Here is a 13473-nt window from a genome sequence, read left to right on the forward strand (position 1 = left end):
TATAAAGAAACCTCCACTGATTGGGAACTAATTCAGGCTTTGCTTCATCCCACAGTAGAGATGCAGGCTTTGATTTAGTTCACAGTCAGAAGATGCAACATCTGAATGTTCCCCAAAGGCAACATCCCCTCAGGGTCTTCAGTTGTACTTGGCTCCAAGGTGCCTTCTCCTTGCAATGGTGAGATAGCATAGTCACTCCTATTCTAAGCCAGGCAAGAACCCAACATCTCTAAGCAGCTACCGGCTGATTAGCCTGACCAATATACTCCATAAGCTTCTTGAAAGGATGGTTGCCCACAGATTATGTTTGGTTCTCGAATCTCAGTGCCTTTTGTCCCCCTATCATTTTGGTTTTTGGGAGGAACAATCGATAACCGACCATCTGTTTAGGTTGAAAGCAGCAATCCAAAAGCTTGTAAATGCCAACATATTATTGCAGTCTTTTGTGACCTGAATATGGTGTACAATACTTCTTGATGTCATCACACTTTACTTACCCCCTACAACTGGTTTTCGACAGAAGTGTGATAACAGAAGCAGAAATGGAAACAGATATCAAAAGACAGTTTTAGCAGAAGTGTACATATTAAGAAAAAATCAACAAGCCTTTATAAAACACTATTTTGTTGTTATTCTAATACTCAAAATTTATCAGTGTTAGATTATATTTAACAAAAAGTAATTCTGACACTTTTTACCTTGCAACCTTTTTCAATGTTCTTCATATATCACACCAGCTCCAGAGAATAATTGTTCACTGACTACGCTACTGGGAGGAGCTGAGAAATATTAGTGAGATAGTGGCAATAGACAGTGGTAGTTATGTCCATTTGATTTTCATTACATTAGCTGATCATCTTTTAGAAGAAGTCTTGTTTTCCTTTATGTACTCCAGTAGGTTTGATTGTAGCATCAAAAGATGATTGTCATTTTCCTTACGTATAGCCAGGTATTGCTTATCTGCATTCATATTTAACATGAATTCTAATGTGTGATTAACAACTTGTTGAAGGCTGCACCTTTTAGAACTATTAGGTACCCAGTCGTCTTGAGATGAGTTTGGATCTCTGGCTTTCATCACCATCAAATTAAGTATTTGGTTCTCAACTAGCTCTGTGATGATGCCACTGAAAATTTGACTTGTATTGTGGATCTAAGTACATACGCAGTTGTGTACTTATCATTTTTCGTGAGTTCTCCAAATCTCATGCTTGAATTCACTTTATCACATAACTTTCTTGTAAAATTTTGGAGTTATCCTGAAGTATCAGGTTTTGTTTCTTCTTGCTGTAAAGTGGCCACAAGAACTTGAATTAGCAGTATGACTGACAGAATGCTCGCTTGAGAACTACTTAAGTTTCTGGTAATTTCTTTGAATGGTTTCATTGCTTCTACAAATTTTTGAACATTTATCCAGTCTTCAGTGGTCATCATCGTGCTTGGATTTTTCAGTTTAGCAGTAAGTTGTAGGAGCCACTCCTGTGATTTCACAGCAACTTGAAAACAAAGTTGTGTCTGATCTATTGCACAATTCACAGCATCAAAGCCAGAAAACTGCAATGTTTTAATCATTTTACATCCATGATGATCACCAACAATACAGTGCACTGCTTGGTGATTTATGTCTCATTTTTGAAAACCTGTTTGATGCCCAGTAATGACTCCACATTTCAAAATTATAGATATCTTGTGAAAATCCTTAGAAATACTGTGAGAAGCAAACTAAGTAATGAAGTTCCAGAATGTAGGTCAGACCATATGTCATTTGTGAAAGACATTTTTCAAATAAATTTTTATTTTTCTTGCCAGCTTACTGTGCAAGTTATCACGCAAATACAAAGTAAAAATATCACAACCTTTCAGCTTATTATTTGGAAAAGCAGTCGGTACCCTCGACAAAATAAAATAAGTTTTTGAGGGCAATCATTTCAGTGATTACACGATAAATTTGTTGAGATTTTAGGTGTGAGAAATCCCAATTATCATTTACTTGCAGACTTTGCTGCAATGTAAGTTGTTCTTCAGCATATTTGGCTGATGTAAAATAAACTATGACGATGACACAGTAAAAATAGTAAAATACCTCAAGAAATTAAATACGTAAAAAGTAATACAAAAATAAAATGCTTAGTGGCTAAGTAGAGCATGCCCAGCTAAAACAACAATTGTAAAAACTACAGTTTCTCACTTGGGAATTCATTTATAAATGTAGGATTTTATTCTTCATATTGTATAGTAGGTTTCGCTAAGTTGTTTACTGTCATTAGCGTTTATTTTAGAACTGATGATGGTGAAGAAGTTACTGACGCCTGATATATAATTTCGAGAATAAAATGCAATAAATAAATTAACATTCTATGGAGTAAATGCAATGTGATTGATATTGGTTCAAATTATAAACAGTTACATGGGTACCATCACTCTTCTATAGATAAATGGAAGATAAAATTCTTAGAAACAATTTTATATTGAGTGCAATAACTTTTTGAAGTCCTCACCCCAGGTGGAACGAGTGCAGGGACGTAAAACCAGTTTAAATTTCATGCAGTTCTGCCAACATATACTCGCAAACTACAGTGGTGTATTCATTCTGTACCACAGACTGTTATATGCTTATATCTTTAAAGTGTGGCAGCAGTGAGTAAAGGCACATTATCTAACAACTTGTACCAACATGACTCGACCAGAACAACTAAGGTAGAGGTCAGCGTTTTAAAATGTTACTTTGTTGTGAATCATTCGGATTAAGGAGCTTTGCACCAGCAGTGGACAGAGCTCACACATAATAATCGAACTGTATTATTAGTACTGACTACATTATTACACAAATATTGACTAACTTCTTGTTTTTTCACCTTCACTGAAAGTTTGATAGTTTCATCTAACTTCTCAAACTCTGCAAATTTCTTGACATGTAATGATTTAAGATGACTCTTCAATGCGATGGTCGTGCTTCCTTTTCATGAATATACTTTGTCACGGGTTTTGCATTTGGCAATCAAATCATTAATCTCAATGAAGTAGTTCCCAATAAGACTTGTTTTTGGTTTCATTATTGCACTCTTAATTAATGTTGCACCACAAAACTGTTGACTAAAAAACCCTGCACAATATACTAACATCATACAGCAACACAAAGTAAACTGATAAGTGAGAAATCACTATACTTTCATGGCGATGGACTATCGTTGCATAATAATCCAATAAATGGAATAATTACTACGGGCACATGTTGGCTTACTACATGCCACACTCAGCGACCCCCCCCCTCAACCCCCCCCCCCCTCCCCCCACATTGTGGTTGTGGAGTGCATATCTTGGTGGAATGCCCCCTCCTTTTGGCCCTCTATGCCAAGCATGGACTTCTGGACTTATTGCCACTAATATTGGCGTACATTTTACCCTGTTTTAATCATTATTAGATTTTATTTGTCTTCTTTCTGCTGTACCCAATTTTCTATTCTATGTGTTGCACTTTGTTGAGTAGTGGGTGTTCTTGACTAGTGACCAGGGGTGGGACAGGTGTGAGTGGGATGTTCCCTGTCGCATGCAGAGCCCCAGGGACGCCCATCTGTTGGTTTCCCTATTTTCTTTACCTTGCTTTTATTATTGATGGCACAGAAGACATCCATAAAATTTTTAGTCTTCTCGCTTTTATTATTATGAATCTCCTGATTAGACTCGTTCTCAGTCGACATCTCTGCTTCCTGCTTCCGAATGCATGACTGTTATCTTGAGGGACTGAGGACCTCATCATTTGATCCTTACTCACTCGGCCCGATCAGCCAGTCAATCAGAAACCATCAGATTCACAAATATAGCAAAGCTTGAGTGAAAGTATGTTCTCAGTTAAATTAACAAAAACCTTTTAAACTGTTTTGTGCAAACCAATCTCTTCTGACTGCTGTTATAAAGGTGTTCATAACTTTTTAACTGAAGTTAACCCATCCCATACAGAACAACAAAAAGCTTGACACACCCCATTATTCTATTGTTTGAAGAAAACTGTGTTCTGATGTAGTTGTTTAATTGTTTTGAAATTTTTATACTTCTTAAAATCTAGTTGTCCCTTTGCTGTTAAACTTAAGGTGACTTTCTCTGTAAATCTGCTGCAGTAGAATAGTCTTAGTCATGTTCTCTTAGGTTGTAGATAAACATATTAAATGAAGGATATCAAAGTTCTCTCTTACAAATTGGTTCCTAATAGGCAGTTGATTTCATCCAGCATTTGCAGGCATTTTATTCAGGCTAAAAACTGTGAAAATCTTAAATATGATTCCACTTGTGTGCTGCCTTTAAAATATAACTTTATTTGTAGGTTGCTGTGGAAATTTCATAACTGCCAAATTTTACAAGTTGATATTAATTTCCAATCTATTTTGAAAGTTCAAATTATAATGTCATTTTCTGAATTTGTATTTTCTAAGTTTTGCTATATTTTTGTGTGACTTTTCATCATCGTCCATCTACTTAAAATTGCCAAACTAAATATGTACAATATTCGCCTCTTTTATTAAAATAAGGTTTTTAAAACTTGTTTAAACTGAATGTTTGTATTCTTATGATACGTGCTACTATAACAATTTACGAGTTGTCACATCAGTCCACCTGTATGCCTTCTTTCCAACCCTGGGTTCCACTACCAATAATTCTTAGACAGAAAAAAAAGTGACCACAGCCAAGCAGTGATATCTTTTGGCAGATCATAACTCGTATAAGACTAGCATCCAGTTTGTGAGCAAAATTAATATTTGTTTCCTTCTCACAGATTTTGGGATGCTATAATTGACAATCAAAACAAAAATAAAAATTATACCTACTAGTATGAACTTCACCAAGATTCTATTAGTGTCAGTGAATACATTTTTAGATAAAAAAAAAGGGAGGGAGATAAGGAACAGAGATAAGGAAAGGACAGAACATACTTTATTGTCTATAATACAACATTCAGTCATCGTTGATCTTTATTTTACAATTGCCATTGCCGACTTTAGCCCACAAAAAAGGTACTCATCAGCATTTAACTTCTTCTTCCTTCTAGTAGACAATACAAATGGCGTGCTTGGAACAAGAGTACCATAAGGCCAACAGTCCTGTAGTCTCAGCAATACTCCACGTCTTCCAAGCTAAAATGTTCGCATCTGAAAATGCTTCAAGGCCACCATAATCTGCTTGGTTGCCCCATACAACAGCCAGTGTCAGCCATGTACTACCTCCAAACACTGCTTGTACATCACAAGTGAAATTCAGATGGAGTCCACGAAAAACATTTGGAACTCCAATCAATTGCTGTTTATTAAACTGCCCAGCCAAGTCAATATCATTTGCCTTCAAACTGTGATACACAGGTACACTGCGCCGCCAGCGACGACAGTAACCATGTCGCAGAGGCATTGCTGTGGCACGTTAACACAAGTGAACGTAGCAAGCCAACGCCCAGCGAGACACACAGAGCTACTCGACGTTCGCAGAGTGAATGACGCTCCGTGCTGTGGTGCAGCTGGACCCCAGCACAGCTTATCGCACCACAACTTCCGGTCGCCACACACTCGCAGCGCGCCTTATCAGTCCCAACTGCTGTGACCGGAAGTGACCGTTGATCTTTATTTTACAATTGCCATTACCGACTTTAGCCCACAAAAACAGGTACTCATCACCTTGGTTGCCCCCTACAACAGCCAGTGTCAGCCATGTACTACCTCCAAACACTGCTTTTACATCACAAGTAAAATTCAGATGGAGTCCACGAAAAAATTTGGACCTCCAAGGAACCATTGCCTCGAAGCATTTCCAGATGCTAACATTTTAGCTTGGAAGACGTGGAGTACTGTTGAGACTACAGGACTATTGGCTAAACAGCCTTATGGTACTCTTGTTCTAAGCATGCCATTTGTATTGTCTACTAGAAGGAAGAAGAAGTTAGATGCTGATGAGTACCTGTTTTTGTGGTCTAAAGTTGGCAATGGCAATTGTAAAATAAAGATCAATGGTGACTGTATGTTGTATTATAGACAATAAAGTGTGTTCTGTCCTTTCCTTATCTCTGTTCCTTATTTCCGTCTTTTTTTTTATCAAAAAATGTATTCACTTTTTGTTTTGGTGGCAGTGCTGCTCTTGGTTGCTCGCTAGGCGGGTGACCTTGAACGGGACTTAGCTGCTGGCGAGGCTTCCGGTCGAACGCGGGCGCACGTGAATCATCTCATTAGGATACAGAAAAAACTTATTACTTACCTTTATGGCTTGACTGAACTCTTTGTGCTCAGTTTTAGTTTTTCTCTTTCTAGTGTAAGGAAATCAGTTTTCCATTAAATCAAGGAAAAATTTGTGATAAAAAAATGGAGATTGTTCAGTGTGCAATTTTTGTACTCCTGAATGACTAAACAAACTCTGAAGAGATATATTGAGGAAAAATATTATGTGCAGATGGAGCAGAACTATGTAAACCATGAAAACTGTTCTGCTTCCACACAGGAATTTCAAGTAAAATTTTGACACAATCTCCTGCAACAGTTCATAACTAACCTAGACGGGTTCTATCACAGACTGAATGATAATTTTCAAAGATAAAGAGTTCTGGCTATCCTTGTCCACTTACATGGGTACATCTGGAATAATAGGAAATTGTCTCAGATTGGCCGACCACAGAATAAAATTTGCTGACAGGCAGGTTCTATCTGTGGAGAAGTGCTATTACACCTGTTTGTTCAGGGATGTCTTTGAACGTCATAAGCATGACTGTAGTGTTAAGATAGCAGAAAGTCTCAAGATAAAAGGATCCTGAATTCCTGTGCTGTAGCAAATTACCATTGTGGGGAACAATGAACCACGGTGATAACGATTAGGGAAAGGCCCTCAATATTAGTGCAGCAAATACATATAACCTCTGGCCTCAGGCTTGACACTAGTGTGCTACCAGCAATGAAAGGGTGAATCTTTGACAATGCCAGGTACTCATGCAGGTAAAATATCAGAAAAATCGTTACACAAACATCAGCCAAAGCACCTGAAATGAAAGCCTGTGAGTTATTAGCAATTCTTGAAGGAGAATGCAACCAGCCATGATTACTTTTTAAAACAAGCTATGTTTTATTATTTTGGGCTGTCATGTATGTCTTCAGCTAGATGGGGCAAAACAAGACATTTAAAAGTAACTTTAGGAGTACTACAATGGACAATGGACTGTTATGAGGCCATTGCTGTTTGCAACATATGATCTTTTGGATTACATTGGAAGTTCTGTAAATCTGTTCTTGGAAAATGTTGATGTCTGTAGAAAGTTTACAACAACAGGAGACTATTGAAATAAAGGAAGAACACCAGAGGATCAGTGATTGGTGCAGTGATGGACTGCTTCGTCTCGTCATAAATAAATCTAACATACCGTGAATAAAAATGCAAAGAGGTCAATTACTGTTTAATTACACTACTGCCAACAACAAATCACTGCAAACAGTAAAAGCTCTAAAATACTCAACAATATCTGTCTGGAGTGATCTAAATTGGAACCACCACATAAAACAAACAGTAGGAAAAGCAGATGCCAGACTGAGATTCACTGGAAAAACCTTAAAAATTGTAATTCATACATAGAGAAGTGGCTTACAAAATACTCTGCTGACCAACTCTTGAGTGTTGCCCATCAGCCTGAGAATCTCACCAGGTTGGTTTCATGGAAGAGAGAGATATTGGGGGAGAGGGGGGGTCCTTCCAATGGACAGTTGAGCATTTTGTCGCATGTCTATTTAGTAAGCACAAGAATGTTAAACTAAACTGTTCAAAAATTAATTCCTGTGGCATATTCTACAAGAAAGGTAATGTGTCCCAAAGAGAAATTTACTGTTAAAATTCCTAGAGCATTAAGTTTCAAGAATATTCAGGCACCATATGTTGGAGGTGGTGGTGGTCTTGGCCTTCAGTCTGAAGATTGGTTTAATGTAGCTCTCCAAGCTACTCTATCCGGTGCAAGTCTCTTCATCTCCAAATAATTACTGCAACGTACACCCTTCTGAACTTGTTTATTGTATTCATCTCTTGGTCTTCCTCTGATTTTTACTCCCCCCCCCCCCCCCCAAACACACACATCCATCCCTCCAATACCAGGGTTGATGATCCATCGATGTCTTAGAATGTGTCCTATCAATTGTCCCTTCTTTTGGTCAGATTTCTTGTCTCCCAATTCAATTCAGTACCTCCTGATTCGCCTCATTAGTTATACGATCTACCCATCTAATATTCAGCATTGTTCTGTATTGCCACATTTCAAAAGCGTCTATCTTCTTGTCTAAACTGATCAGAATTTCATGTTTCAGTTCCATACAAGACTACACTTCACACAAATTCTTTCAGAAAAGACTTCCTAACAAGTAAATCCATTTTCGATGTTAGCAAATTTCTCTTCTTCAAAAATGCTCTTCTTGACATTTCCAGTCTACATTTTATATCTTCTCTACTTTGGCCATCATCAGTTATTTTGCTGCCGAAATAACAAAACTCATCTACTACTTTGTGTGTCTCATTTCCTAATCTAATTCCCTCCACATCACCTTATTTAATTCAGCTACATCAATTACTCTTGTTTTGCTTTTGTAGGTGTTTATCTTAATCCTCCTTTTAAGACCTATCCATTCTGTTCAACTGCTCTTCCAAGTCCTTTCCCCTCTCTGACAGAATTACAGTGTCATCGTCAAACTTCAAAGTAGTTATTTCTTCACCATGAACATAACTTCATTTTTATTTTTTTAATTTTTTTGTTTTGTTTCCTTTCAAGCTTGCTCAATGTACAGATTCAATGACACTGGGGATAAGCTGCAACCCTGTGTCACTCCCTTCTCAACCACTGCTTCCCTTTCATGCCCACTGACTCATAACAGCCAACTAGTTACTGCAAAAGCTGTAAATATCTTTATGCTCTGTACCTCTCCCTGTTATCTTGAGATATCCAACAACTGAATTCCTGTCATCATTGTCAAAAGCTTTTCCTAAGTCTACAAATGCTATAAACATAAGTTTGCCTTTCCTTAATCGATCCTCTAGGAAAAGTCATACGGCCAGTACTGCCTCATGTGTTCCTACATTCCTCTAGAATCCAAACTGATCTTCCCAGAAGTCAAGTTTTACCAGTTTTTCCATTCTTACATAAAGAATTTGTGTTAGTATCTACAATTATGACTTATTCAACTGTAGTTCGGTAATATTCACATCCATATCTGTCAGCACCTTCTTTCTGTGGAAGCAGAATCACTAAATTCTTCATGAAGTTTGAGGGTTTTCACCTGTCTCATACCTCTTGCACACCAGATGGGATAGTTTTGTCTTGACTGGCTATACCAAGGATATCAGTAGCTCTGACAGAATGTCATCTACTTCAGGAGCCTTGTCCTTGTTTCAACTTAGGCCTTTCAGTGCTTTGTCTAATTATTCTCTGTGTCATATCTCCCATACCATCTAAGTCTTCTTCCCTTTATATAATATTGCCTTCAAGTTCATCTCCTTTGTACAGTCCCTCTATATACTCCTTCCACCTTTCCCTTCTTTGCTTAGTACTGGTTTTCCATTTGAGGTCTCGATATTCAGATAACTGCTTCTCTTCTCTCCTCTTCAAAGCCCTCCTCAATTTTACTGCAGGTGGCATCGATCTTTCCCCTTTCGAAATATGCTTCAAAATCCTTATGTTTGTCCTCTAGCCATTTCTGCATATCCATTGTGCATTACTTTTCACAAAGCCCATGTATAATTATGGATGAAAATCAGTTGCTTAACAGCCACACTTGAACCAAAAGTACTGTAGCTGCTAAACACTATTACTACACTTCCAGCATATTCACCTTATGTTGAACAACATGAGTATTGCTTCACTTTGCTCTTTTTAGTCATGTGTTTTGGGTGGAGCAAAAACTACACACACTATAATCAACAATGGAAAATCCAGGATGGAATGTAACAATATTACGCTACTCACCATATAACGGAGATACTGAGTCGCAGATAGGCACAACAAAAAGACTGTCACAAATAAAGCTTTCAGCCAGTAAGGCTTCCCCCCTCCACACACACACACACACACACACACACACACACACACACACACACACACACACACACACACACACACAAAAGGGCGCGCATGCACACGCGCAAATGCAACTCACACACGACCGCAGTCTCAGGCACAACTTTAGCCACACTGTGAGCAGCAGCACCAGTGCATGATGGGAGTGGTGACTGGGTCTGGGGTAAGGAGGAGGTTGGGGTGGGGAGGAGTAGGAGTGGCAGACAGTAAAGTGGACAAACAGCTTGTAGGTTGTCATGCCCACATAGAATGCAGCTCACATGACTGGTATCACAGGTAGCCCTGTCTTTGATAGGATAGGTGATGTTTGTGACTAGAATGGAGTAGGTGGTGGTGGGAGGATGTACGGGACAGGTCTTGCATCTAGGTCTATTACAGGGATATGAACCATGAGGTAAGGTGTTGGGAGCAGTGTTTGTGTAGGGATGGATGAGTATATTGGGTAGGTAGGTAGGTGTGTGTGTGTGTGTGTGTGTGTGTGTGTGTGTGTGTGTGTGTGTGTGTGTGTGTGTTTTACACAATGGTTTTTGTTCAAATTTTCATAGCCAAATGTTGTGTGAGAAATGGACAAATGATGTACCAAATGGACCAGCTTGAGGTATGGTTTTACAAAAATTTCTGGAATTGCTTTCAAGTAAAGAGGGTAATTAACAGAAACTTAATTCGTGATTTGATGGCAAACTGAAATATTTCAGAGTAGCTGCTGCTAGCTGTATAACTGAAGTGTCTAGAACTTCATCTCTTCAAGGTATAGCTGTACTGTTCATAAAAAATGAAGTATTGAATTCATGACATGTTGACAACAGAGGACACTAGTAAGGAAAATTGGGTGTCAAAAAGAACATTGCTGTTTGAATAAAACTTGAAAATAATTAAAAACTCGGAAAAAAAGAAAAGAAAAAAGTGCCCCATACTGAGTTCCATCTGCTAGGAAGTCCTGAGTCCAGTCACAAATAGTATGTACACTCATATTTTGTTCACTAAGTAACTGATTGTGTTGATGCTTTCTGAAAGTCAAGAAAAACCGTATCACTGGGGATGCTGTTCTCGAAGGTGCTCTGGATCTTGTTCTCGAAGGTGCTCTGGATCTCATGGCTAGAAAGAGCAAGCTGAATTTCATAAGCTCACTCTTTGCAGAACCCACATAGATTTCTATAAAGGACATTTATTTTCGTTTCTTAAAAATGGGATTGACTTGTGGTTTTTACCAATTGCATGGTACCCTTCATTGCTCCAGCATCTTATGATAAAATCCTACAAGAAGAGGAGCAAGTTATTTCACATAATCTTACAGCTATCTCATCATGTCCAGGCAGCTTCCATTGCTGGGCGATTTTAGTTGATTTCCTTTTATGCTGTCACTTATCTCAATATCTGCCATTTTGATATTCATACGGTGATAGAAAGGATGAACTGCATTATGACCTTTCACAGTGTGAAACAATTTCATTCTCTCTGTCTTATTATTTTAAACAGCAGTTCACCATCAACATAGATTCCATCAAAAACAATGTGTTATGCTATCATTGAGTCATATGAACCAACTAATTCACCTTCTGATAATTCATGTCAGTGGTCACGGTTTGAGTTTACTACTGCACTGTTTGTCTTTAATGGTGGTTTCCCCATTTTTAATCTTCTTCAAACACCTGTAAATATTAATCTTGTCAGTGTTCTCTCCTTACACAACCTGTGTCATTCGGTGGATGTCTAATTGCTTGTACCCTTCCTTTGCTGAGGACCCAAAAAACCTGTTTCAATTAACTATTTATGTGAAAAAAAGTACCATCTAAATACAACAAGAGTTACTCAAACTGTACGCGTAATTTGAACAAATTCAGTCAGTTGATAAAAATGTATGATCACTGTTACATTACTTTCAATGCTGATTTAAAGTTTTACATTTGCATATTGTGTCAATCTCTTCACCCCATTGATTCTAAGCACTATTTCTTGTATATCAGTGGCTTCTGGAGTTACAAAATTTTCATTTATAACATGAAATGTGTTTTTTTCTGTTCTTATGGCAGCAAGGTTTACTGCTGTTCATCTGAATGTGTGTGTCTCTTAATTCTTATTTTACATGTATTATCATGTTTATGTTTTGTAGTTTCTTCTGGTGTAGATGTGATTGTTGGGTATTTGTATAATATGTAAAGTCCTATTTATGCTGAAAATTTTGTAAATTTTATATGTTTTCTTTGTGTGATAGGATACAGACAGGAAAATCAGCAGGATCCCACATTTATGTCTATACCTGTATCACTGACAGACAACACTGTAACACTGACATTGCGTGGATTCACTTCAAAATTCAAAGGAAGCACAATTGTTCCGGCTATACCATTCAATAAATTTGGATTATTCAACAGATTTGATGGAAGTAATGAGCCCATTGAGCATGAAGACATTAACCCTATTATTACAGCAGACGAGGCCATGGAACTTCCTCCCATCATTGCTATGCCAGCTGATGACTTGGTAAGAACATACTTCGAGCTGAAAGTTAACAAGGAAAATTTTTGGTTAGTCCATTAGTATAATGCATAGAGCATGTTATCTAACTCATAATAAATCAACTCTGCTAACAAGTTCAGCTGCGGAAGTGTGCATGGTTCTAAACCTTATTTGTCTTGGCATACTGTGAATCTTACAGACATAAGCAGTTCAGAATGTGTCACTAATCCCATACCAACATGCACATATAACTTAGACAGTGATCTGAAAGCTATAAAAATTTCCACTTTCACTGCCTATGGACAAATAAGGCATTGAGTAAAAATATCTGAAGCAGCCAGACTAATCAAAACTCATTTTATTTGGCAATCCTGGCATGGAATCTATGGATTATGAAGTAGGCCTGCAATCCATATGGCTTAAAATTTGTGGCTATATTTTGTAATGCCGTTTTTCCATCTGAATTACTTCACAAATACACCATGGTTGGTTACATGAACACGACAAGTATTAATACTAATAACATGGTATTATATGTCTCACTATGATATTGATCTGAAATCTTAGCTACACACTTGTGATGAAATTGGGTTAATTATTAGCAACTTTGAAACTTTCTGACAGGTTAAAACTGTGTGCTGGACAGGAACTCAAACTGAGCCCAGTCCGAGACAGTTTTTGCTACCAGGAGGTTTCAGATCAGTGCACACTCTGTTGCAGAGTTAAAGTTCATTATTGCAACTATTAGCAACTTCGTTTTACATTAAGAGAAAATTTTATACAATACAGAAACTTCCTGTTATGTTTTAAGTTAGAAATAGTTCAGATGAAGGATTTAGCAGCACGCCAGTGCAGTTAAATCAGTGTTAGTCTGCAGAAGATGGGAGCAGAGAGTTTTTTTTCTCACAACATATTTGACATCTTGTGGCTTGTGGTTTGAATTGCAA

At 37.8% G+C, this 13473-nt stretch overlaps 1 protein-coding gene across 5 annotated transcripts in view; it reads left to right on the forward strand.

Annotated features, from left to right (window-relative positions):
• Positions 1–13473, forward strand: part of LOC126326781 (tectonin beta-propeller repeat-containing protein 2) — a 203987-nt gene that overhangs the window by 87840 nt on the left and 102674 nt on the right. For all 5 annotated transcript variants that reach the window (XM_049995790.1, XM_049995789.1, XM_049995791.1 and 2 more), the window contains one exon: positions 12282–12550. In XM_049995790.1, coding sequence (XP_049851747.1) covers positions 12282–12550 — 269 coding nt within the window. The remainder of the gene's footprint in view (positions 1–12281; positions 12551–13473) is intronic.

This window comes from Schistocerca gregaria, chromosome 2, assembly GCF_023897955.1.
Source record: "Schistocerca gregaria isolate iqSchGreg1 chromosome 2, iqSchGreg1.2, whole genome shotgun sequence".
Taxonomy (NCBI): Eukaryota; Metazoa; Arthropoda; class Insecta; order Orthoptera; family Acrididae; genus Schistocerca; species Schistocerca gregaria.